At 49.0% G+C, this 27812-nt stretch overlaps 1 protein-coding gene across 1 annotated transcript in view; it reads left to right on the forward strand.

Annotated features, from left to right (window-relative positions):
- Nucleotides 1–13410, forward strand: part of dipk2b (divergent protein kinase domain 2B) — a 45042-nt gene extending 31632 nt beyond the window's left edge. Inside the window, exons 4-5 of the mRNA XM_038802079.1 lie at nucleotides 4157–4445; nucleotides 13057–13410. Of these exons, the coding sequence (XP_038658007.1) occupies nucleotides 4157–4445; nucleotides 13057–13403 (636 nt within the window). The 3' untranslated portion in view covers nucleotides 13404–13410. The remainder of the gene's footprint in view (nucleotides 1–4156; nucleotides 4446–13056) is intronic.
- The last annotated feature ends 14402 nt before the right edge of the window (nucleotides 13411–27812 follow it).

Raw genomic sequence — 27812 nt, forward strand, 5'->3', positions numbered from 1 at the left:
CCGCATATCTCCTGTCCACTTCTATAAGTTCCCCCACCAGTCTCTCCCTCTCCTGCCTCTCCTTCCTTTCTCTGTGTGCCCTTATGGAGATCAGCTCTCCTCTGATCACTGCTTTCAGGGCCTCCCAGACTACCCCCACCTTCACCTCGCCCGTGTCGTTCGTGCCCAGATATCTCTCAATGCCCTTCCGGACCCTTCCGCACACCTCATCGTCCGCCAGCAGCCCCACATCCAGGCGCCACAACGGGCGCTGGTCCCGTGCTTCCCCCAGTTCTACCTCTACCCAGTGTGGTGCATGGTCCGAAATCGCAATGGCCGAGTACTCCGTGTCCTGCACTCTCGAAATCAGCCCCCTGCTCAGTACAAAAAAGTCTATTCTGGAGTACACCCTGTGGACGTGGGAGAAAAAAGAATACTCCCTCGCCCTTGGCCTGCCAAATCTCCAAGGGTCTACCCCCCCCATCTGCTCCATGAACCCCCTTAGCACCTCTGCCGCTGCCGGCCTCCTATTCGTCCTGGAACTCGATCTATCCAGCCCAGGGTCGAGCACTGTATTGAAGTCCCCCCCCATGATCAGGCCCCCTGCCTCCAGACCCGGAATGAGGCCCAACAGGCGCCTCATAAAACCCGCGTCATCCCAATTCGGGGCATACACATTCACCAGCACCACATTCTCTCCCTGCAGCCTACCCTTCACCATCACGTACCTACCCTCCTTATCTGCTACCACCTGCGCCGCCACGAACGACACCCTCTTTCCCACCAAAATCGCCACCCCCCGGTTCTTTGCGTCCAAGCCTGAGTGGAACACCTGTCCCACCCACCCCCTTCTCAGGCGTACCTGGTCTACTACTCTCAAGTGAGTCTCCTGCAACATTGCCACATCCGCCTGCAGTCCCTTTAGGTGTGAAAAAACCCTTGATCTCTTGACCGGCCCATTCAGCCCCCTCACGTTCCAAGTAATCAACCGGGTCGCGGAGCGACCTGTCCCTTTCCCCTGTCTATTAGCCATGTCCTGTCCCCTGTTCGCCCCGGGTCGACCCTCCCCTTCTGACCCGTTCCCCATGGCGATGCCCCCCCCCCCCCCCTCTCCTCCCGTTCTTCCCTTCCCGTCCTCGGCCTTTCCAGCAGCAACCCGGTATCCCCCCCCTAACCCCCCTTCCCCCCCCCCCCCCCCCCCCCCCCCCTGGCTAGGACCCCTCCTAGCCGCGGTGTATCCACCATCGTACTCCCGAGAGTCAGCTGATTTTCGCTGACCCGGCTGCCCCTGCCACACTCCGACTCCTCCCGATGTGGGGGGGAGGGGCCTCCCCCCCCTTGCCATCCCTCTCTGACCCCGCTTCAGCGCGGGAAAAGCCGCCATTGCTGGCCACACCCCACTCTTCTCTCCTCCCCCTTCCTCCGTCCCGCGCGCGGGAAACAGGGGAAAGCCCGCGCTTTCGCCCGGCCACACCCTACCCCGCCATCTTCAATTCCACCCCCGTCCCCATCCAAGCCCATAAAAAAGCCCCCTTAGAGGAGGTATCGATAGAGGAGCTGAAAGACAAGTGGGAAGCGGAGCTGGGAGAGCAGATAGAAGATGGGACATGGGCGGATGCCTTAGAGAGGGTCAATTCGTCGTCGTCGTGCGCAAGGTTGGGCCTCATCCAATTTAAGGTGCTGCACAGAGCCCATATGACGGGGACTAGGATGAGTCGGTTCTTCGGGGGTGAGGATAGGTGTGTTAGGTGTTCGGGAAGCCCTGCGAACCATGTACATATGTTCTGGATGTGCCCGGCACTGGAAGAGTTCTGGGAGGGGGTGGCGGGGACGGTATCGAGAGTGGTGGGAACCAGGGTCAAACCAGGGTGGGGGCTAGCGATTTTTGGGGTTGGGGTGGAGCCAGGAGTACAGGAGGCAGGGGAGGCCGGAATATTGGCCTTTGCGTCCTTGGTAGCTCGGAGAAGGATCTTGATTCAGTGGAGGGACACAAGGCCACCAAGTGTTAACACCTGGTTAAACGACATGGCAAGCTTCATCCAATTGGAAAGAATCAAATTCGCCCTGAGAGGGTCGGTACAGGGGTTCTTCCGGCGGTGGCAGCCCTTCCTTGACTTTCTGGATCAGAGATAGGAACTGGAGGCCGAAACAGCAGCAACCCGGGGAGAAAGGGGGGGGGGGGGGGGGGGGGGGAGGGGGGGGGGGGGATAGCAACGAAGGGAGCACGTCAGCGGGGGGTCGCGGGCAATGACTGCCCGAGGCCATCGGCAGAAAGGGAAAAACGGTTTGGTTGCTAGACTGGTAGCGCGGGGGGGGGGGGGGGGGGAGGGTGGGGGGGTGCGCGCGTGGGAGGGCGTGGGGAGGATTTTCCAGGGGGGATTTGTTGTGTTATAATTTAAAATGTAGTAGGGGTAAATGTCTGTATCGAAAAATTTCAATAAAAATTATTTAAAAAAAAAAAAAAGCCCCCTTAAAACGAGAGGAAGAAAAAGAGAAAAAGAAAACACGCATAACCAACTTGCACCCCCCCCGTCCCGCCTCCCCAACTTAACAATATAACAATATAAATAACAAATCTCAAATAAATACATAAATACATAACTATGCCTGCATAACTAAATAACTACCCAATAATAACGTATTTAACCATCACCCTCCATCGAACAGAACAGTAACCATAACCCTTAAAGAACAGATCAAAAAACAGTAAAAAAGCCCCCCCTACAACAACAATAATTAAGGGAAGTTGGCAACGGGAAGAGACACACAAAAAGGAACAAAGAAACCCCCCATAACACAAGTTTCAAAGAAACCAAACGATCCATCAACTTTAACCAAGTTCCGACCTGGCCTAAGAAAGACATGGGCCACTTGATCAGTCAAGGGTACTCGGGCGGCCTCGACCGCCGGCGTTCCCAAGTTCTAGTTCAGGTCCAGCTTTTCCTCCCGAACAAAAGTCCATGCCTCCTCTGGGGTCTCAAAGTAATGGTGCTGGTCCTTGTAGGTGACCCACAAGCGCGCTGGCTGCAGCATTCCAAACTTGATCCTTTTTGCGTGCAGCACTGCCTTCGTCCGGTTAAACCGGGCCCGCCGCTTTGCCACCTCCGCACTCCAGTCCTGATATATCCGCACCGTCGAATTCTCCCATTTGCTGCTTTTCTCCCTCTTGGCCCACCTCAGCACTTTCTCCCGATCACAGAAACGCTGGAATCGCACCAGCACCGCCCTCGGGGGCTCGTTCGCCCTAGGCCGCCTAGCCATGACCCGATATGCTTCTTCCAGCTCCAGAGGCGATGGACCGGCCCCCTCTCCCATCAGGGAGCTCAGCATCTCCGCTACATATTTCGGGAGATCAGGCCCCTCCAGGCCTTCTGCTAGGCCCAGGATCCTCAAGTTCTTCCGCCTCATTCGAGTGTCCAGCTCCTCAAAGCGGCTCTGCCATTTCAGGTGGAGTGCCTCGTGCACCTCCACCTTTCCCACGAGGACCGTGGCCTCCTCCTCCCTTGCAGTCATCTCCTGCTGCAGCTCTCTTATCGACGCCTCTTGGGTCGCCTGGGCCCCCATCAGCCTTGTGGTCGTCGCGTTCATAGACTCTAAGAGTTCCACTTTCAGCTCCGTAAAACACCGGAGGAAAGCGGCCTGCTGCTCCTCCGCCCATTTTCTCCAATCTTCTAGTGCGCCACCGGCCGCCATTTTGGTCCTCTTCCCCCGCTTTTTTCGGGGAGCTGCTGCCGCTTTTTTTGTCGCCCCACTCCGAGTACCGACCATAAAGTTGGTCTCACTCTCCTCAGGGAGCCTTCCCCCACCGGGATTCGTCTTTACAGTACCGTCGGGGCCCTCCAATCGGCCCTTAAACACCTTTGTCGCAGGAGCTGCCAAATGTGCGACTTAGCTGGTCATAGCCGCAACCGGAAGCCTAAACAAACCTTTCTTTCCAATTATCAAAACCAGTCCAGACCATAAAGTCTTTACATGATTCAATCTCTAGCCCAGTCAAGAACCAGTCCAACTCTCTCTTGAAGGCAAAATGGCAGCACTGACTGCAGCAGCTGTCCATTATTAACCTAATTTAATTACTGTTTGTAAGGGACAGAACTTCTTAACAATTCTTTCAATGAATTAGAATTACAAAGTGCCCCACTACTATCCTGCAAAATTGACACTGGTACCCTTTCAGCTTTTTCCAGGGTCAGAAGGATGGCCATTTGTGCGCTACTTTGGATCTTGCGGTCGAGTAATTGTGACTTCGTGGATGAATCCAATCAAAACATTTTACAATGCATCTCTGGAGGTTACTGCAGACATAGCCTACCAGCTGCTGAAAATTACCCACTCTCTGAGAAACAATGATTTGAATTATTTTTTCTACTATACCAGCGTCCATGATAACATGTTTGGCAGTTTTGAGGATGGACGTCTGTACATCACAGATGCCAGCGGAATAGGTATCATCGATAAACAGGAAGGTAGGTATTTTTGCTGTGGCTTTTTTTAGTTACTAGGCCATCCATTACCATTAAATACTGCCAGAACGTTGTAACGTTTTGTACAATTCACTCCTGTTACTCCATTCCCTCTCTGGCAACCTCTGAGGGTGAACTATCCTATTCATGAATAATTGACTCTGAGATGAGCTACCAATCATATATCCACACTAGGATCACCTACCTCCATCTCCTAATCCCACCCCTGCTTCAGCTCAACTGCTGCTGAAACAGTCATCCAGGTCTTTGTTACCTCCAGACTCCATTCTCAGCCAGGCTCCTATCGTCTACCCTCCAGAAACCTAAGCTCATCCAAAACTTTCCTGCGTCTTTCCTAACTAACATCAAGTCTTGTTCACCTATTATCTATTGGCCCACTGAGCTACATTGTCTCCCAGTTAAGCAATGCCTCAACTTTCAAATTCTCATCCTCATTCTCAAATCCCAACATGGCCCCTATTCTTCCTACATCTGTAATCTCCACCAGCTCCACAGTGCTCCAAGGTCATTGTGCTACTCGAATTCTAGCCTCTTACACATCCCAGATTTTAATTGCCCCACCATTGGTGAGCAAGCTTTCTGAAATTTCCTCCTCAACCTCTCCACCTGTCTGCCTCTCTTTCCTCCCTTAAGACACTCCTCAAAATGTTACACTTTGACTAAGTATTTGGTCATCTGCTCTATTATCTCCTTATGTGGCTCAGTGTTAAATTTTGTTTGTTAACACTCTTTCAAAGCACCGTGGGATGTTATATGATGTGACACTATAACCATAGTTTTTATATCAATTTTTTTTTTTAAAGTTTACATGATTTATATATATTTTGAATTGCTAATGCATTTTAATGAGTTGTTTTCTAGCATTCATCACTCCTCAGTTGCACAACCAGTCCCTGTACAACGGAACCATTCCACTCTTTAATTATCCTTACTTCTACTTTAATACATCTTAAGACATAAGGTGACTCCTCTTTGAGAACATAGTGTAGCCCAAAAATATTGGGCGCCGTATAACGGAAATGTTTCTGGGCGCGCTGTACCTGAATGCGAACAGAGTCCGGTAGCGAGCACGTTTAGCTGGGCGTTTTCCGGTGCTCGGAGCGTCGAGAAATGCCACGCTATTGAACGCCCATTCAGGTAGATAAGGGGCCTCAGCGGGGAATGCCCCAACGAGGCCGCATTTAATCCCGTTTTCTGCACTGAGGAGCTACACAAGCCGGAATTCATCAGTGCAGAAGGACATCAGGATCTTGCGACCCCCCAACGTGACCCCCACCCCCCCCCCCCCCATGCCCCAATTCATCTATAAAGGGGTCCTCAGATCCCCACACAAACCCTGCATCCACGCAGGGTACCCCCTGGCCCCAGGACTTGATGTGAGTTAGGAGTGATGCAGCAGTGTTTCCGATGAGCTTGGGTTTCTGGCAGGTAGACAATAGGAGCCTGACTAAGAATGGAGTCTGGAGGTCATAAAGGCCCGGATGAAGGTTTCAGCAGTGTGATTTAACACAGCCTCGTCATATTGCCTCGCGCTACATCAATTGCTGTGCGTATTTTGTGCACAACAATTTATGTAGGGGTTTCAAAACTTTGACAAAGGGTCATCTGGACTCGAAATGTTAGCTCTTTTCTCTCCCAACAAATGCTGCCAGACCTGCTGAGATTTTCCAGCATTTTCTCTTTTGGTTTTAATCAACTAGGTTGTTGACAGTGCTCCAATTCAATTTAATCCTTTCCAGGCAAGAGCAGCCAAAGAGAGCTGGAAAACTTCCTCACACCATGTGGGTTGGTAACTGTGCGGTTTCTCCACTTAGCTGAACTTCGACTGTGATGTAACCTCTCAGCGGTATTATCTCTTTAGTATATCTCCTAAGATCACATAGAACATAGAACAGTACAGTACAGAACAGGCCCTTCGGCCCTCGATGTTGTGGTTAAATTTCTGCTGGTTTTTAAGGCAGGTGATTAAATTTCTGTTCTGAGGTGGTCTCAGAAATAAGGAGATGGCAGCCCCCGTATCAACCTCCATTTTAATAGGTTGACCATTCAACTTTGGCACTACCCAAAACGGTGGGTCAAATTCAACCGAAACAAAGTGTCATTTTGGGTGAGTTTGTCAGGGTTTCTCAATGGCGTTTTGGGTGAAATTCACACCTCTATTCAACAACACATTTTTGGAGCCTTGGGGAGTATCCCTCCAATTAGAATATTTTTATCACTCGGGTGCTGAACTCGCCGGCCAGACCGTCTCCTCAGAGATCGGGCAGCCATTTTGAAAGGGTGCCCTGATCGATAATTGAGTTCAAGAGTCCCCCACACCCCCCAAGTGTGGACACCCTGCTAGGGGTCACTGAAATCCCCCCTTTTCAGTCTTCCGCACTCCCCCTTTTCGGGCAACCCCTTTCAGGACTCCCACCCTTCATCTCTCCAACCTTTATGAGGCCCCTTCATACCCGCCCTTCACCTCCCACCCTTCATAATCCCCCTCCTCTCCCCTTTCATGAGCATGGCCCCCTCAGGCCTCTACCCCTGGCAGTGCCACCTTGGCACCCGGGCACCCCGGCACTGCCATCCTAGCACCTTGGCAGTGCACCTGCCAACCTGACAGTGCCACCTGTGAATCCTAGCAGTGTGGCAGTGCCACGGTGTCTAGCTGGTTGTGTCAGAGGTAGAGCCAGGGGACTACCCTGCCCTGACCACCCAGGGGTCCCCGATAGCCTTGGAAACGCCGCAGGTGCTGTTATGCCTGGTACACGTTTGTATGGATCAGTACTAAACGGTGCCTGGTCAAAGCCTCGCTGGGGTGCCATTAGTTCTCGGGCGCTGGGAGAATCCGGTGCAAACATATTTAAATGAGCCATACAAGGGTGAGATCCAGATTGAGATGATTTGCTACGTTGGGTTGAATCTCACGAGACGTCTTAAGCATCGCGAATCTCGTGAGTGGCCGCTATCTCGATTCAATGGTCTCATCACATCAAGTCAGTGCGATGAGGTCGGCAAACCACACCCTGTGTGACTCACCCTGAACTGATAACATGTTCGACTTTAATTCTTCATCGGAATGAAGTGTTTTAGTTTCATTGTGGTCATTATTCTCTTCTTGCACATTATGAATTTTCTTAACTGAATTTGGTTTGTTTCTTCCTTTGAATGAGTTCTGCATTAGATTTTGAGTATTCTTCTCCAGAGAAGTTATTTTATTCCAGCAAGCTCTTGCTGTGTAGCCAGTTTTGCCACAGTTTTTACATTGGCTGTCCTTGCTCCAGAAATCAGCCTTTAAATGGTTCCATTTTGCACAGCGAAGACACGGCTGTTGCTGGGTAGACTTCTTCTGGGCGGCAGCCACTTTAAGGATCCTCGTGCTTGCTTCGGGCTGAGAAGCCCCCTGAACCATGACCTCCATTGAAACAGCATCGTATGCAGGTTGCAATGTACCCACCGCGTTGTGTCCGAAAGGCACGTGGCCGGTTGATGCCAAGAACTCCCTCTTCCGGGATCTACTCAGCTCGCCACGCATCGCAAGATCTAATCCGATGGCGCATAATGTTACGATCTGAATCCCGCCCATTTTGGGTGCGATCACTATTTTGCAAACCTGCATATTAGAGCGAGGCAGAAGCAAATGGGTTTGATGCAAGATTACTGGAAGTTTATTGAATTGGTCTTCAATGTACAAGGTGTCACATTAGACTCCCTAAAAGCCCACAAAGTAGCCGATGGCACCACACTTGTCATGTGACTCCGATTCTAAAGAGACATTGCACACAACTGCAAAACTCACATATATAACATTCTGGTGCAGTGCCTTTCATTGAGTAATTATTAAATCTGTGCAGTAATACATCTAGTACCTCTTCTCTGGATTATTTTAAAAGATGTGAAAGGAATTCATCCAAGCTAGGGGCTTTGTCCTCAGAGTTTGATTAGTTTACTCAATACAACCCCTTTTTAAAAATGTAAATGAATTTCTCAATTTTCAGATCATCATTCAATGCCTTGTCCACCTTTTCTATCTCACTGGTAAATCCGGAAGAAAAATAATTATTTAATAATCTCTCTGTCATTACCTGCAAACTTTAGGCCAAACTTTGAGGTACTGGAACTTTAAGAAAATGTGTGGCCATGTCATTTCTAAATCTACTATTAATAATAATAATCTTTATTGTCACGAGATGGCTTACATTAACATGAAGTTACTGTGAAAAGCCCCTAGTCATCATATTCCGGAGCCTGTTCGGGTACACAGAGGGAGAATTCAGAATGTCCAATTCACCTAACAGTACATCTTTCAGGACTTGCGGGAGGAAACCGGAGCACCCGGAGGAAACCCACACAGACACAGGAAGAACGTGCAAACTCCGCACAGACAGTAACCCAAGCCGGGAATCGAACCTGGGACCTTGCCGCTGTGAAGCAACCGTGCTAACCACTGTGCTACCATGCTGTCCTTTCACTGTTTTCCAATATATTAATCTGTTGTGTCCACAAATGCCAGTAAAACTATACCTTTTAATTGAAAAATATTAATGCCAGAAGGCATTTTATTTTGAATCATGTGGTATTTTAAAACATTAGTCTTTAACCTAGCTAGAATTTAATTATGCAATAATTTAATTATTTAATACAAGCCTGTTAAAACATGAATTATAGTCAATCTTACTACTGATTGGGGGATGATATCTAGAGTGATCACTGCTTTTCTTGATTTATATTTATTACCTAGACCTGGGTGCATCGGGCACTGTTTCAATATTTGGAGTAGGTGCAAGACTTGGAAGCATTGTGAACTGTGATGATGGGGTAGTGATAGACATCTAGAGAATATAGATAGGCTGGTGGAAAGGACAGACATAAGGCAGAAGAAATTGAATGTACAGAAGTATGAAATGATACATTTTTGGTCAGAACAACAAAGAGGTGATTTGAAACAAAAGGGTGCAGAGAGACCTGTGTGTATATGTTCATAAATCACTGAAGGTGGCAGGACAGGGTGGGGAAGCAGTTAATAAATACTCTTGAATCCTGAGTTTCAGGGGCATAAAATACAAAAGCAAGTAAGATATGAATCTTCCTAAAACATTGATTCAGCTTCACCAGGAACATTTTAGAAACGATGCAGAATTGCTGAGAACCCGGGTTCGAATCCCGGCCCTGGGTCACTGTCCGTGTGGAGTTTGCACATTCTCCCCGTGTCTGCGTGGGTCTCACACCCACGACCCAAAGATGTGCAGGTTAGGTGGATTGGTCACGTTAAATTGCCCCTTAATTGGAAAAAAAATAATTGGGTACTCTAAATTTATTTACAAAAAAAAATAAAGAAAAGATTTACAAGAATACAAACAGCAATTAGGAGCAGGAATGGGGCCACTCAGCCATTGGGTCTGCGCCGCCACTCAATGAGATCATGGCAGATCTGATTGTAACCCCAACTCCTCATTTCTGTTTATCCCTGAAAACCATTCATCCCCTTGCTTACCAAGCATCTATCCACCGCTACCTTAAAAATATTCAAAGACAGGGCAGCAAGGTGGCGCAGTGGTTAGCCCTGCTGCCTCACGACGCCGAGGTCCCAGGTTCGATCCCGGCTCTGGGTCACTGTCCGTGTGGAGTTTGCACATTCTCCCCGTGTCTGCATGGGTCTCACCCCCACAACCCAAAGATGTGCAAAGTAGGTGAATTGGCCATGCTAAATTACCCCTAAATTGGAAAAAAAAGAATTGGGTACTCTAAATTTATTTTTAAAATAAATAAATATTCAAATACTGCTTCCATTTCATAGAACATAGAACATACAGTGCAGAAGGAGGCCATTCGGTCCATCGAGTCTGCACCGACCCACTCAAGCCCTCACTTCCACCCTATCCCCATAACCTAATAACCCCATCTAATCTTTTTGGACACTAAGGCCAATTTATCATGGCCAATCCACCTAACCTGCACGTCTTTCGACTGTGGGAGAAAACCAGAGCACCCGGAGGAAACATACGCAGACACGGGGAGAACGTGCAGACTCCGCACAGTTTTCCTTTTCAGGGAGAGAGTTCCAAAGAATCTCAACACTCTGAGAGAAAAAAATTGTCCTCATCTCTCTTCTAAATGGTGAGCCCTTCTTTTCAACCTATAGCTCTAAGTAATGAATTATTTCACAAGTGGAAATATCCTCTCCACATCGATCCAGTTAAGACCCCTCAGGATCTTATATGTTAAATGGTTCCAAGGATGAGAGACTTAAGCTATATTGTCAGATTGGCAAAGCTGGGGCAGTTCCCTTTGGAGAAGAGAACGTTGAGAGGAGGTTTGTTAGACGTTTTCAAAATCATAAGGGTCTGGATAGAGTAAATGGAGAGAAACTGTTCCCATTGGCAGAAGGTCAAGAACGCTACGGCGATAACAAGAGAATCAGAGGCGGCATGAGGAACACTTCTTAATGCCACAAGTGGTTTGGATGTGGAATACACTGCCTGAAATTGTGGTGGAGACAGATTCAATTATGGTTTTCAAAGGGGAACTGGATAATTATCTGAAGAGAAAAGATTTTACTGACCTACAGGGAAAAGTGTGAGGAGTGGGACAAACTGAGTTGTTCTCGCAGAGAGCTGACACATGGACAATATGTTGAATAGACTCCTTCTGTGCTGTAACCATTCAATGATTCTACTTTTGACACACTCAAGGAAGTTGATAAACATATGAGGAAGGAAGAAGCTGGATGTTACCCTGGTAGTGTGATCAGGCTTCTGTGGAATATAAATACCAACATAGATGGGATGGGCCAAATGGCCTGTCTCTATGCTGTAGATTCAATGTAAATCTGCCAGCAGGTTACATAAACACTCTGCTGCATTTCACATCTTGAGGCCATCTCAGCTAAGGAATTATTGTTCAGTGGGCAAATGCAGCAGGGTGTTTTCTCCAATCTATTAGCCTGATTTTCATCATTCTTATGTCCTTCTCTATCACCATCTCAAATCTCATGATATTATGACCACTGTTGCCTATATTTTCCCTACTTTTATTTCTCTTGTGTCTTGGTTCATTGCCCATTATTAGATCCAATAGAAAATCTTCCCTTGTTAGGCTTTGTAAATATAGGAGTCATGCACACATTACAGCAAGTATACAATGCATTTGTCAAATAAACAAAAGTTTAGGGTACCAATCATTCTCCAGTTCGTTCCACAAGGCAATGCCTTGACCAATCAAAGTCGACCTGCCTGGTTTGAATTTGAATAAAACAGGGTAGTTAACTCTTCCATGCTGTATTCTCCACGGCAATCCTCCACCAATCAGAGTCCACTTGCCAACCAATCAGCACTCTAATCTCATGCAGTATGAGTTGTTGTTTCCCTTGTTACGGTTGGAAAAGTCTTGTCAAGTATCCTGATGAGTTCAACTTGAAAAGTTTTGATAGCATGTCTCTGTTTTCATCAAAACCCCAGTCCTTTATCCCCTCCACCTACCTCCTCTGTCCAATTAATATCACAGAAATATTTTTTACTCAATTCTACAATTTGTCTGTGTATATTTTTTCCTCTATCTCCCTTCCACTGTTCGGTCGTCTGTAGTCTTCACCTGTTAATGAGATTGATCTTTTATTATCTTTTATCTCTATCCATATTTTTGTCATGCTGATAGCTGAACCCTTTTCTATACAGACATTTTGATACCCTTACTCAGCCCAGTTATGCCAACTCTCGTTTATCCTTCTTATTTTTTCTGAATATGTTATGTCCTGCAATATTTATTTCCCTGTCTGATTATCCATAACCATGTCTCAGTAATGTCTTTAATGTGTGGTCCCTCGAACTACATGGTTGCCACCAGCTCCCCTGTTATATTACAGGCACCGGCAGTGAAATTGGAGGTTGGCCTTCTTGTTCAAAGGCCAATGGTGTTATTTAAGTGTCCATTTGAAGGCATATTAACAATGGAGGGTGGGCCTTTCACCAGTAATCATCTGATGAGCATTGATGGCTTCCTTGCAGGCTTGGGAGAGGTTGCACCTCCAATCGGGCACTTTGTGACTCATGGAAGGGCCCCTGACAGCAAAGGTGGTCCATGCAACACTCCCTTGCCCTCACCCTTCCCTCACCAACCACCCCACCCTGATCCAGAGCTTGCCTGACAGGCGCCAATGACCTCCGACCCCATTTACCTTGCTTTGAGAGCAGGGTCAATGATGCTGCCCCAGCAATGACCACCTGGTGGCACTGCTGAGACTGAAGATCCTCAGCCCTCCAATTGTTTGGCAGCTTTTGGAGGCGGTCTCTCGATCAGCAAAGGGATGTGAATCACAACGGCAGCTCATTAGCTGTTAGATTGACAGAAAACTCAGCGGGGGCATCCCCAAACGGCCAAGTCGGGATTGCCCTTGTCTTTCTGACCGAAAGTCAGCGAAAACACTGCCTTGAAAAAAATCCTGGCCACTGTGTGAATTGTTGCACCAACATTTCAACTCATTCAAGCCATTTACTGCAGTAAACACATTTACAGATTGGAATCAAATTGATTGTTCTTTCAACATCAGGCTAGTTTTGTGTTTGTGTATTTTAAATCACACATTAAGATTCCTTGTGCTATATTTCTGCAGATAAGGAATTTGTACATGATATGCCTGGAGAAAAAGATGTCTTCTCCTGTTTGGCGTCAGACTGTAAGACGGGCCTTTCACCCTGCGACAAGGTCAATGAGGCACAGAACTTCATAAAGATTTGCAAGGACATCCTCTCTCACTTACTAGCAGGCAAATTCAGTTCATCTCCATCGCTCCAAAAGAAAATAGACAGATTTCTGGAGCTCTGCAGTAATGAGATGCTCTCCCCCAAGGTTACCCTTGAGGCAGCTGGCTGGCTTATGGAGTTGTTAAGGTCCCAGCGATCTTGTGATCCTCGTTTTGAATACAGATATCCAGAATGTAAATACATTAAAGGTTATTGATACCCAACACGCTGTTATATGTGTTTTGCTTTTTGAAGGTTGGACTAATCCTACAAGGGTTATGAGTTTGTTTGAACTGAAATGAACGAATGGCATTGGTAATAATTGCATTCTAATATGGATGCCACGGATGCAGTCCAGTACTGCTGTGGTTATGTTATTTAACTGGTAATCCAATGGTTTGAGCTAATAATCCAGAAAATGTGAGTTCAATTTCCACCATGGTAGTTTGTCAATTTGCATTCAGTTTTTAAAAAAAAGATCTGAAAATAAAAAACTGGCGTCAGTAAAGTCACCATAAAGCTGACAACTGAGAGTAGAATCTGGTTAGGGTGGAGGGCCCCGCAACGGCCAAGGGCAGCAAGGTGAGTGAGCGACCTGCTGGAGCTCTTACACCCTGAGAAGGTAATGTTTGCCATTAGGGGGTTGGAGGAGGGGTTCTACTCGAAGTGGAGGCTGTTCATCTCCTTCTTAATAATAATCTTTATTAGTGTCACAAGTAAGGGTCGCACCGTGGGTAGCACTGTTGCTTCACAGCTCCACGGTCCCAGGTTCGATTTCCAGCTTGAGTCACTGTGAGGAGTCTGCACATCCTCCCCATGTGTGCGTGGGTTTCCTCCGGGTGCTCCGGTTTCCTCCCACAGTCCAAAGACGTGCAGGTTTGGTAATTTGGGAATTCTCCCTCCGTGTACCCGAGCAGGCAGCCGGAATGTGGCGACTGGGGGATTTTCACAGTAACTTCATTGCAGTGTTAATGTAAGCCTAATAGTGACAATAAAGATTATTATTTAAAAAAAGTAAGGTTACATCAGACGATACAGCAGGAGTGGAGGTCGCCTGCTGTGATTCCTGCCCTGTGACCTCAGACCCCGTTGGCGGGCGTCTTCTAGGGCTGCCAGGCCTGGATGGGCCCCGCTGCTGCTCGGGTGTCCCAGGTGGCGTGGTGTCGCCCTGTGCTGCCGCTGCCCACCAGATGGGCCAGGGACAGGAGCGGGGAGTCCAAGGTGCTGCAGTGATACACTCTCTTATTTATCTTCAAATAAGAGTCACAGGTCTGGTTGACTGGAAGTGTCCAAAAATACAACTTCATTGCTATTCATTCACCTCGACTCTCTTATATAAACATATCAAAGCTTAGATCAAATAATACATCAAAACATAAGGAAGAGAGTTAAACAAAAACATGAAAATATTAGAAAATCAACAGATGGTTCAGAATTCCTTAAAGGATAGATTCAGAACAAAACTTTAATCATGAAGCCTTATTCTTAAATAAATTCTTATGGCCCTTTCACTCTCATTGCTTTCTAATTCTCAGCTGAAGTTTCCTGATTTATTCAAACAACTGTCTGTCACTTAGAACGTGGGGCTGGTTTAGCTCACTGAGCTAAATCACTGGCTTTTAAAGCAGACCAAGCAGGCCAGCAGCACGGTTCGATTCCCGTACCAGCCTCCCCGGACAGGCGCCGGAATGTGGCGACTAGGGGCTTTTCACAGTAACTTCATTGAAGCCTACTCGTGACAATAAGCGATTTTCATTTCATTTCATTTTTTAAATTGTGGCACGTCAATTGCAGATTTAAAAGTAAACATCAGTTCCAGAAGCCTGAAACCAGTCTGGATGGCAGCTAGTCCCTGGGGTCAGGGATTTGGCAGGTTCGTGATTGGGGTTGATGAGGCCTACATGCCACAGCCACACTTAAATGGTCCTTCCCGCACACACACGCCGTCCCAGTCAACAAGATGGCTGCAAGGAGAGCAGCGCCACGGTTCAGGGACGCTGAGCTGAGCGAGACACCGTGGAGGAGAGGCAGATGATCCTATACCCTGGCCCGGGAGGAAGGCTGCCAGGCGTCGCCATTCACCGTCCCTGGGCGAAGGTGGCAGTAGCGGGCAGCAGCGTGGGTAACGTCGCCCAGACTGGCATGCAATGCCGTAGGAAACTCAAAAACCTCCTCAGGGCGGCCAGGGCTGCTCCGTGCTCCTGGCACTAACCCCGCCCCCCACACACACCCGTAATCTGGCTCCTCTCCCCCGGGGGTCAGCTGAACCCCCACCCTGCCCCACATGTCAGAACCCATACCTGCCGCCATGGCCGGGTCCCTGGCCACTGAGGCCACCATCTACCCTAACGCTGGGCTGCATTCGCGGACCGTCTAACACTGTCATTGTATGTGTTTCCACCCCCCCCCCCAGGAGAAGACCAGAGGGGCACCATCAGATCTGCGGCCCCTCTCCATGCCCAAGTTCAGTCCCCCGCCCGAGACACAGGACACACCGGAGCTCAGGTGGAGGACACGGACTTTCCGTTGCAGCGGTCTCCAACACCCTCCAGCATCCTAGAGACTAGCACCTTGATTGGGCACTTTAGTGAAGAGGCTCCTGGGACACCTTCTGGTGTGCGCCACAAATCGTATCCAGTACAGCAGGTGGAGGTAGTGGTGCCGGTCATGCATGCCACCCAGGCCGACACTGCACGGGTGGCGTCCACGATGGAGGCATTGGGGGCGACGGTTTCGGCTGGCAATGTCGGCGGCTTTGCTCTGGTACTGAACGGCGTTGGGCAGATATTGGGCAAAGTGGCCCAGTCCCAGAGGGCATCCTCTAGCTGTCCACTGGCTCCAGCGGGATGGGCACATTCCAGTGCAACAATTGCCAATTGTTGGCTGGGAGGGTGTGTGTGGGGAGTGAAGTGTGTATATACGGCTGCAACTTGTCAGCCTCCTGAGTGTCAATCACAGACCTGGTGAAACTGGCACCGTTTTTTATTGGAATTGATTGTGTTCCATGTGGTGGCGGTGCTGGCCTCTCCACAGTCGCTGAATCGGTCAAAGTTCAGCATCAGTTTTGCTGTTGGGGAAGTCCATGAATCCTGCCCCGGCATCAACACTTGGTCTCAGGAACGGTCCAGCCGCGTAACTTATATTTTTTTATTATAAAACATGGTGGACCAGAGTCATAGGACCGCTAATTAGTTTTAACAACAAGAAATATTTTTTTTAAATATCAAAAAATTGGATTATGATATAATCTGCTTTTACTCCCCCCTTAGTTTACTAATGACACACAGGTTTTAGGATTAACATGGATTACAAAGTGCATCTTAATCTACAAATAGTTTCATTAACACGCAAAGTCCTTTTTAAGCACACAAGATGACTGTGGTAAGGCACACTCCACTCTGAACCCAAGTGATGACTGTGGATTTTGCCTCAAAATCCCCCAGAATGTTCTAATACCGTGAGCCATCTTGCCTCACTGAACGTCGGCTTTATTACATTTCTTTGTTTCCATAAAACAAAATGGAGGTGCCCACACTCTAGATTCTTGTAAAACGCTATGAGGGGTTTATTGAGAGGTGTTGCTTGTACAATCAAAGATGGTGATCTCCCAAAGCCTACACAAACACTCTGCTGACGTCATTGCACATCACGTGACGTTTAACCAGCAGGAATGTAATTTCTGATACATAACACCTCTCCCCCTTTATATCATTAGTGTAATGACAACAATTAACATTTAGACAACTGATCCACTATGCATTATTTCTATACATATATACAATTCAATAAGCCTCTGTGGTGGACATCTACTGCTACTTGGCAGAATTTGGTGTTTTTGAACATGGCTACTTGACATCCCTGAAATGTTCTCATTCCTTTCTGTAGATGGTACTTCTTGGGTAGTTATTTCAGTATCTGTCACTATAGGTACTGAAAAGTCCCCCAAAACGGAATCTGAACTCGTCACTGTACCTGGTCTTCAATCCGAGGTGCAGACCTCTAGATTTTCCAGGGGAAGAACCTTTTGAGAAGTTTCTGTAAACTCACTTCATGCAGCAAGTAAATGATCAGCATGATGTCGCCAAACTCTTTCATCATCCATCTATAAGGTGTATGATATTGGACCTGAGTTTGCTAGGATCATAGCAGGTACCCATTTCTCGGTGTGGTGTAGCTCCTGGCTAACACAGTTTCTCCCTGGATTAATTCTCACTTGATAAAGTGTTTCTCCCTTCTAGCAATTGTGCTGACAAACTGTGAAGTATCAGGTGGCGTTAACACATCGAATTGTGTTCATAGTTTCCTCTTGAACTACAGCATTATCAATGGACTTTGCATGGTAGCATTTATAGTGTTCCGGTAAGACATTACAAATCTATTTACTCTACTTGCCAATGTCCCTGGCCCTTCAATGCTTTGATAGAATGCTTTAATGATTGCAGAGAACGCTTGGCCAATCCATTCATTGCTGGATGAAGTGGAGCTGACATAAACTGTGTACCATTATTACTGACAATCTGCTCCAGTGTTCCAAATCTTGCAAATATTTCATCCTAGTTTCTCAGTCATCGTTGACTTCTTTATCGCAACTTCTGGCCATTTCAAGTGTGCGTCCATAATCATCGAGAGAATGTGACTTTCCAGTGGATCAGTATAATCTATGTATGCTCTCTACAATGGCTGTCAGCCATTCCCATGCATGTAATGGTTGTAATGGTGCAGTGTCCTTTGTTTTAAACAGGGTTGTCATTGCCTAACTTTCTCTTCAATTTGAGCATCTAATCCCGGCCACCAAAAATAACTGTGCCAATTCCTTCATCCTCACCACACCAGGATCTCCCTCATATAGTTGGTCAAGGACTCTACTATATAAGCACGGAGGAATAATCACACAGATTCCCCATAATGGAACTCCAATCTGCAATGTCAACTCAAGTCTTTGTGTTATGTAGGGCTTGAGGTATGGATTTTTCCTATGAATGTTTCCAACAACGTTCCGATTTGGACCAAGTCAGTTTGGATCGGTTCTTGAATACCTTGAACTTGAGATAAAGTCACAGGTACACTATCCACGAGCAAGAAATACAAAATATTGACAAAATGTTCTTCAGGTTTATGCCTGACTTGTAACAGCAATCGTGATAAAGCAGCAGCATTTGACTTGCGATATTGGAGTAAGTGTGTGCCGACAATATCAATGACCATCTTTGTAATCTACTAGCTGCCGAAGAAGGTCTAACTTTATACAGCCCAAAGAATGTGGTCAAGGGTCGATGATCTGTCAAAAGGGTAAAACGTCATCCATAAAGGTAATGGTGGAACCTTCTTACACTGAAAATGATGCTCAAGGTGTCTTTTGCTAGTTGAGCGTAATTTATTTCTGTGCTAGTAAGAGTGAGTGAAGTAAATGCTATCGGTCGATCCTCTCCTGAAGACAATGTGCGAAACAATTGCACCAGCCCCATAGGGTGAGTTATTGCAAGCTAATTCAACTTCATCTTGGGATTATAATGAACCAACAGCTCTGACTTCTGTAAAGTTACGTTCACTTAATTGTATACATTTTCACACTCTGCTGCCCAGTGCCATGCCTGTTTGGCACATAGCGAAATGTGTAAAAGCTTCAATCATATTTCTGAATTCGGCATGAATTTACTATAGTAATTTACCAATCCTAAACACAACCTGAATTGTGTCACAGTTTGTGGATGTGGTGCTTCAAAGATTGCTGACATTTTTGTTGGCTCTCTGTGCAAAGCATCTTTGATAATATGGCCAAGGTAATTATGGATGACTTGAAATAGTCACACTTTTCCTTTTTAATTCTCAGGTTGTGACTCTGTAACCGCTCCAGGGTAGCTCCCAAATTCTCCAAATGTTCCTTTTGCCTTTTTATTTGAACCGGCGATGAGTAAGTTATTTTAATTACATTGCACTGCATTTAACCAACTTTGAATTTGATCCATGGCCCTTTGTCAATATGGTGAGTGGTGACTGTGATTCAGCAGCCAGATTCCTCTGCACATGTGCCTGTGAAAGATCAATTTCACTGAATTTCTGCCCTCTATAAAGTCCAGCAAACATCAACAGAAGTGCATAATAATCTGTGCACAATACTGGATTAATAGTAGTTTAAAATCTCCACAAATTCTCACTGAGCCATCACTTTTTAATACACAAAATATTGGTGTCATCCAATCACTTGTAGCAACAGGTTCAATGACTTCTGTCCTTACTAACCTGCCTCGTTCTTCTATAACTTAAGGCCTGATGCTGTAGAGCATGGTTCTAGCTTTGAGACATTTGGGTGTGCTGTCTGGCTTGATTTTTAAGTTCAACTCCAGTAATAGAGCCTAGTGAATCTTCAAACACCACTGTATGTTCTATGTTCTATGTTCACCTTTCCGTACTTCTTCAGCCGTTGTCGCAAGTTGCTCTTTGAATCCATTAATTAGTTGACTGTTTCCCAGTCTTAAGCCTAATCTTAGCCAGCCATGCTCTGCCAAATAGAGCAGGAAAACTGCCACGGACAACGTGAAGAGGCAACTTTGCTGTCTGTCTGTTTGCTTCTACTTTCACCGGAATGCAGCCTTTTAATGGTCTGACCTTTTTGGGTATGTCCTTCGGATCACATTTGATTGTTTTAAAGGCAAATGCTCTAGCTTTGGGTGATAAATTGTCTCAGGTATTAACAATGCTGCTTTACCCAAATACACTTCCATTTTAATGGTAGCATAGTGGATAGCACTGTGGCTTCACAGCGCCAGGGTCCCAGGTTCGATTCCCCGCTGGGTCACTGTCTGTGTGGAGCCTGCACGTTCACCCCGTGTGTGTGTGGGTTTCCTCCGGGTGCTCCGGTTTCCTCCCACAGTCCAAAGACGTGCAGGTTAGGTGGATTGGCCATGATAAATTGCCCTTAGTAACCAAAAAGGTTAGACTGGCTTACTGGGTTACGGAGATACTCTCTCCAGAAATGCTGTGAGCTGCTAGATTTCTGAAAGTACAAAGACCTGAATGAATCTGCTGTGAAAACCTCAAACTGAAAGACAAGTTTGAACAGAAGAAAGGTGCTAGAAACAACCATCTGAAACAAAGAATCTTGGGCAAAATTCTCCCCTACCCGGCGGGGCGGGTGGGTCCCGGTGCAGCGGAGTGGCGCCAACCACTCTGGCGCCGGGCCTCCCCAATTCCACACCTTTAGGGGCTAGGCCCGCGCCGGAGTGGCTCCCGCTCTGCCGGCCGTCGCGAACGGCCTTTGGCGCCACGCCGATCGGCGGCGGGGCTGGCCGAAAGGCCTTCGCCAGTCGGCGTGAGTCTGCGCATGCGCCAGAGACCGCTGGCGTCACCACCGGGCTCATGCGCGGTGGAGGGGGTCTCTTCCGCCTCCGCCATGGTGGAGGCTGTGGTGGCGATGAAAGAAAAAGAGTGCCCCCATGGCACAGGCCCGCCCGCTGATCGGTGGGCCCCGATCGCGGGCCATGCCACCGTGGGGGCACCCCCTGGGGTACGATCGCCCCGCGTCCCCCACCAGTACCCCGGGGCCCGCTCGCGCCACCTGCTCCCGCCAGCACAGAGGTTGTTTAAACCACGTCGGCGGGAGAGGCCTGACAGCGGCGGGACTTTGGCCCATTGAAGGCCGGAGAATCGCCGCGGGGGGCCCGCCGATCGACGCGGGGGGCCCGCCAACCGGCGGGGCGTGATTCCCGCCCCCACCGATTCCCGGGTGGCGGAGAATTCCGGCCACGGTGGGGGCCGGATTTATGCCAGCCCGGGCAATTCCCCGACCCTGCGGGGTCGGAGAATTCCGCCCCTGACCTTTTTACTTTCATCCTTATCATTTTCACCCTTCTCTTCCCCTCTGTATTTGTTTGTTTGTGTGTGAGTGTGTGTGTGTATAGAGGGTAGTGGCAAGTTAAAGTGGGGGATTAGAAATTAGATAATAGTTAACCAGTTGTATATGCTGCATATTTCATTATAATTCTTGCTATAAATAAAAAGTAATTGTGATAAATTTACAAACCTGGTGACTGTAATTATTACACAGCCAAAGGCCAAAGACTTTAGTTATTTTCCTAAGATTTATTGGTTAATTCAAGTGTGTTGTTACTCAAGGTCAGGGAGGGCTGGTATTGACGGTGCCCTAGCCAAGGGTGCCGTAACACTAGTGTAAGTTCTGAGATCTCACTGGGTCCTTCTTCCTAAAACCCTATTGTTTCTGATGTCTTGCCTCGGAGTCACATGATTCTGGATTTAGATCCCACTTTTCTTTTTCAAGGGATGTGAGTGTTCATTGCCCATCCCTAATTGCCCTTGAGCTGAGAGGTTTGCTGGGCCATTTCAGGGGACAGTTAACAGTCAGCCACATTGCTGCTGATCTGGAGTCACATGGGGCAGCACGGTGGCACAGTGGTTAGCACTGCTACCCCACAGCGTCAGGGATCCGGGTTCAATTCCAGCCTCGGGTGACTGTCTGTGTGGAGTCTGCACATTCTTCCCGTGTCTGTGTGGGTTTCCTCCGGGTGCTCCGGTTTCCTCCCACAGTCCAAAGATGTGCAGGTTAGGTGGATTGGCCATGCTGAATTGGCCCTTAGTATCCAAAAGGTTCGGTGGGGTTACGGGGATAGGGTGGGGGAGTGGGCCTATGGTGCTCTTTCCAAGTGCCGGTGCAGGCTCAATGGACTGAATGGCCTCCTTCTGCACTGAGGGATGCTATGTAGGCTGGACCAGGTGAGGATGGCAGATTTACTTTACATTAATGAACCAAATGGGTTTTCACAACAAAGTTTTTATGGTCATCATTAGACTTTTAATTCCATATTTTTATTTGATTCAAATTCTGATTTGAACCTGGATCCACAGAGCATTAGTCTGGGTCTCTGGGCCACTAGACCAGTGACACTACCACTATGCCACCACCTCCATAGGATCTGAGCACAAACAAAATCCAGGCTGACATACAGTGCAGCACTGAAGGAATATTGCACTGTTGGATGTACCGTCTCCTGAGTGAAACATTATGCCAATGCCCTTTCTGTCCTTTCAGGTGGATGTACAAGATTCCATGACACTAGTTTAAGAATAGTTATCCCTGTTGCCCTGACCAACATTTATCCATCCACCACCATCACAAAAACAGATTATCTGGTAATTTTCCCATTGTTGTTTGTGGGAGCTGGGCACAGATTAGCTGCCAGGTTTCACATTGTAACAATGACCACACTTCATTGGTTATAAAATGTATTGAGATGCGTGATGGCCTTGAAAGGCAAGACCTTCTTTCTTATAATGAAGAAGGGATGAGCCTGAAACATGAAACTCATATACCATAATGATTACATCAGAGAGTAGTGCACCGTCCAATATTCCCTATCTTAAATTTGCCATTTTGGACCCACGATATGCCCCTTAGGTTCCCCACCTGTATTTGGAAGATATAAAGAATGCAAGAAGTTGTGACATGTTCACCAGATTTTCTAGTAAGTAATTGCACACTACATTCTTTAGGGTACAAATAAAGTGGATTTTAATTTTGCCCACAGCAAAGATAAGCTGTTGCTGCAGCTTGGGTCGCCTCTCAGCACAGGTAGCTGCTTTCATTGATGCTTTTTAAACAGTTAGAAATCTCAATGTGGAACCGAGCTCAATGAGAGTACGTATGGAGAATCTGGAACTCCTTAAATTTGATTTATTGACCACTAAATCAGATTCTCCGATTCGCGTTAAGAATATTGCCTTGCAAAACGTAACCCTATATTTCACTAGAATCTCCTTTATCTGTTCTAATGATCTATTTTACTGACTATCAAAGTCAGTTTGTAGAACAAGGCCTTGATGTCATCTCATTGTTAAACAATATCGCCTTGTCTGCCATAAATCAATTCTGTAGTCCAAAAGCGATTTAATTAAATTTAGATTGTATTTATTTTCATTCTCATTCACACAGCACTGATGTGTAAGACCAGAATTTATGGATGATCAATTCATCGTTAATCTCCATTACAACAGGTAATGCAAGTTCAATGATCCATTTGTCTCTGCTTTTTAAAACTATGTCTGCTTTCGATACGTTTGGTGGTGTGATTCTCGGAGGCTCCAGCGCTGGGAAACACCCCGGGAGTGATTCTCCGAAATGGAGCCAGAGCGTCGGCGCCGTCGTTAACACCGTAGCGTTTCACGACAGCGGTAACGGGTATGGGCACTATCGATTCTGGCCCCCACAGGGGCCACGCATGCGCGGGGGACTTCCTCAACGTGCCGGCCCCGTGCAACATGGCGTGGGGGTTCAGGGGCCGGCCGCGTAACAAAATAGGGCTGGGGCTGGAGAGGCCGGCCTGTCGATCTGTGGGCCCCGATTGCGGGCCAGACCCCATCGGAGGCCCCACCCGGTGAAGGAGCACCCTTCCCCCCCACCCCCACAGGCCGCCCCCCCCCCACCCTGTGCGCAGAGTTCCCGTCGGCTGCGAGCAGGTGTGGACGGCACCGGCGTGACTCTGCCGTTTCCGCGTGGCCGCTCGGCCCAGCAAGGCCGGAGAATCGGGGGCCTGGCCACCGACAGTGGCCCGCAACTGGCGCTGCGCCATACACGCCGGCGCAAATGGTGCCGATTATCTACTCCTCGGAGAATCTCGTGCCGGCATCGGGGCGGCGTGGTGCGGCTGCGGCGATTCTCCAGCCCGGCGCGGGGCTGGGAGAATCCCGCCGCCCCGTTATTCAACAGCACTTTGCCGTTTTTTGGCTTTGAGGAGTTTCTCCCCACTGAGGCCACAATTCTGAGTAATTTCCTGCTGGCTTGCTGATCTCGCTAACAGGAATGGCTGCTCACAGATCAGGGCAGCATTTTGCGCAGCAGCCCCATTCTTTCCTATACTCCTCCCTTTCTGGTGCCAATGATGTGATAATGTACCAGCCTGCCCTATTCCCGGCCACTCGGAGTCTGCCCTACGAGAAGACTCTTCCCCCCCCCCCCTCCCATCGAGGTGCTGTTATGCCTGGTCCATCAATATTAAACGCGCCCTGGCGAGATTTTGCAAGCGTGGCCTTTGTGTACTGGACGGAGGGTGAATCGAGCGTCCGGGTATATAAATAAGCCATTTGGCTACTTAAAATATGCAATCCTGGCAAGGTGCAGATTGCGGCGGGCAGAACGAGTTGGCTCCGCACTGGGCCCAATGGGGTCACTGAATCGCACCCACTTTGCTTGACACACATTGCTCAGTAGTTTGTCATAAACAGTAGAAATATATAAACATATATTTGGAATTAAGTGATGGAAATTCAGTGATATAAATGCAGCATCATGAATCAGGTTCATTGTCCCCTCCAGCTCAACTTCACTTCCTCACACCCTACTTCTTTTGAGGACTCCATTTCATTCTCCCAGTTTGTCCACCTCTATCACGTCGCTTCTGATGCTGTTACTTTCCACAAGGGCACTTTTGACATGCCTTCCATTTTCCTCAAGAGGTTTTCCCCCAACTCTGGTTGACAGGGTCTTCAGCCATGTCCAACCATCTCTTGCACCTCCGCCCTCATCCCTCCCCTCCCTCCCTTCCAGGACAATGATCGGGCTCCTCTTCTCCTCAATATTAGCGCCCACTAGCCTCCTTATTCAAAGGATCATCCTCCGTCATTTCTGCCACTTCCAGCATGATGTCATCACCATCTTCCTGTCCCGTCAGCATTCCCAAGAGGTCGCTCTCTATGTGACACCCTGGTCCACTCTCCCGCAACATCTCTTCTCCTTCCCACACGTTCCCATGCAATTGGAGGAGGTGTATCACTGCTCCTTTACCTACTCACCATCCAAGGCCCCAAAGCCTTCCAGGTGAAGCAATGATTTACTTGTATTTTGTGCAATTTAGTCAACTGTATTTGCTGCTTACAATGCGGTCTCCTCTACATTGGGGAGAGATTAAGTGTAGGCTGGGTGACTGCTTTGCTGTATGGTCTGGCTGTAGTCCACAACCATCTGATTCTTTTCCCCGGTCCGGACGACCACCACTTGCGCTCTCCAGGGGCTGTTGCTGGCCTCAATGATCCCTTCACTCAACAGTCGCTGGACCTCCGACTTGATAAACGTCATGTCTAGCGAACTGTACCGCTTGCTCCTGGTGGCAATGGGCTTACAGTCGGGAGTGAGGTTCGCAAAGAGCGAAGGGGGGAGGGCGACCTTGAGGGTCGCGAGGCTGCACACCATGAGGGGGGGGCAAGGGTCCACCGAACTGTAGGGTCAGGCTTCGGTGACTGCATTGGAAGTCTAATCCAAGCAGTAGGGGGGGGGGGCGCAGAGGTGAGGGAGGACGTACAGCTTAAAACGGGCGTACCCGGCGACCTGCATCGCAACGTTCGCGATACAGTAACTTTGAAGCCTACTTGTGACAATAAGCGATTTTCATTTTCAGTACCCCCGAATCTGGACCGAATGGGATCCGGAGGCAAGGGAGATTGTTTGGGATGCGGGGTATATGGGAGGGCCTTACCGTGTCAGGGTGAACAAAGCTCTCCGTGCTCCCGGAGTCGAAAAGACAGGGGGTCTCGTGCCCGTTGACCCGGACGACCACCATTGAGTTATTCAGGTGCTTCGGCTGTGACTGGTCGAGGGTGACTGCGCCCAGCTGTGGATAGCCAGCGTGGTCGGCGGTATCAGGGTCACAAAATGGCGGCCCCCATGAGTCGCATGTGTCGGGCTGGGTCGAAGATGGTGACCAAGATGGCCGCCCCCATCGGTCACACGCGTCGGTCGGTGTCGGTGCCGACGGCCAAGATGGCGGCTCCCACAAGTCGCACGTGTCTGTCGGTGTTGGAGCCGGTGGCCAAGGTGGCGGCCCCACGACTCGCACGAGGCTGATGACGCGTCTGAAGGGGGCATCCTGGGCAGGCACGCAGCCACATTGCGGGGTCTGCGGGCCTGGGTCCATGGGTTGGGCCTGGTGAATTTTCGATTTCTGGGCTTTAGGTCGGCCCAGACAGACTCTGGCAAAGTGTCCCGTTTTCCCACAGTCGCTGCACATTGCTGTGCGGGCCGGGCAACGCACCGGGGGTGTTGACCCTGACCGCTGAAGTAGCACTGCGGTTCCCCGGGGCCGGACTGGCAGCCGCGCGGCACAGGCCCGCGGCGTAGTCAAGTCCGACGGGGCTGCGACGATGGCGTCCACGAGGGGTTCACCGGGTCCTCGGGGAACACACTGAGGTTCTGGTAGGCCACCTCTAACGAGGTAGCTAGCTTTACCGTGTGTGGTGAATGTGTAACCACTATAATTCACACTGAACATTACTGTGTCCCTGTGGGCTCCATCTGTGAGCCGTTGCGCGGCTCTGCCCACAGGGGGAGATGAGTTGCATGTACAGGGCTCCACCCTTGGCTCTGCCCCCTACAGGAAGAATAAGTGCTGCGGTCCTGAGAGTCCGCCTCCAGTTCAGCACAGTCGCAGGCAGGCTCAGTTGTGAGCCGATTAAAGCCACAGTTTACTCCAACTCGTGTCTCTGGTTGAATTGATGGTCACATCAATTTAATCGGCTTAAAGAACTACCATGGAATCAGCCCTCAAACCTGACCGACTGGAACTCGGTCCACAGGCCGCAGAGGCAAAGGAAATTTGTTTGCATTGGCTTCGATGCTTCAAGGCCTACCTGGCTGCGTCGACGACTTCCTCTGTTACAGATGAACAGAAACTAAGTCTTCTCCACGCACGGGTAAGCCATCGCATTTCTACTCAACTTAATGAAGCTGACTCTTACAACAAGGCCCACACGATGCTCGACCGCCTGTATGTGCGGCCCGTGAACGAAGTCTACGCACGACACATCTTCACAACTCGTCGCCAGCGCCCTGGGGAGTCGCTAGATGACTATCTACGTGACCTCAAAGCCCTAGCACGCGACTGTAACTTCCAGGCCGTGACAGCCTCTCAGCACATGGAACTCGCCGTCCGAGATGTGTACGTTGCGGGGGTCCGATCAAATTATGTGCGGCAGCGTCTTCTTGAGAAAGGGCCCAGGACCTGGAGGACAAGGTAAAACTGGCGACCTCGTTAGAGGTCACTTTCCAAAGCTTAACTGCGTTCCCGGCCGATCACACGACCGCATCGTGGACTCCCGACCAAAGGCTGCCCCCAGCCTGGGCCGCGCGGCCACCCGCCCACCACGGAGGACTATCGTGCCATTTTTGCTGCCAGCTCCAACACCCCCGACAGCAATGCCCGGCCCGCAACTCGACCTGCAGCAGCTGCGGGCGAAAAGGGCACTTTGCTAAAGTCTGCCTGGCCAAAGCTAAAAACTCGAATCCCAGCCCGAACACTCGCTCCTCTGACTCTCCGGCTCGCAGACTCCGTAACGTGGCAGCGTGTCTGCCGACTCCACCTCCGCACAACATGTGCGACTCACGGGGGCCGCCATCTTGGCCATCCTCCCCCACACGGCCAGCCATGTGCGATCCATGGGGGCCGCCATCTTGGATGCCGTCTTTCTCGCTGCCCGCCATGTGTGATCCATGGGGGTGGCCATCTTGGACATCATCTTCCTCGCCGCTTCCACGTGCGATCCATGGGGGCGGCCATCTTGGACGTCACCCGCTACCCAACTCGAACAGTCATCGCGGGGCCACTCCAGCATCGCCGACCACACCGCC

This window comes from Scyliorhinus canicula, chromosome 7 (assembly GCF_902713615.1).
Source record: "Scyliorhinus canicula chromosome 7, sScyCan1.1, whole genome shotgun sequence".
Taxonomy (NCBI): domain Eukaryota; kingdom Metazoa; phylum Chordata; class Chondrichthyes; order Carcharhiniformes; family Scyliorhinidae; genus Scyliorhinus; species Scyliorhinus canicula.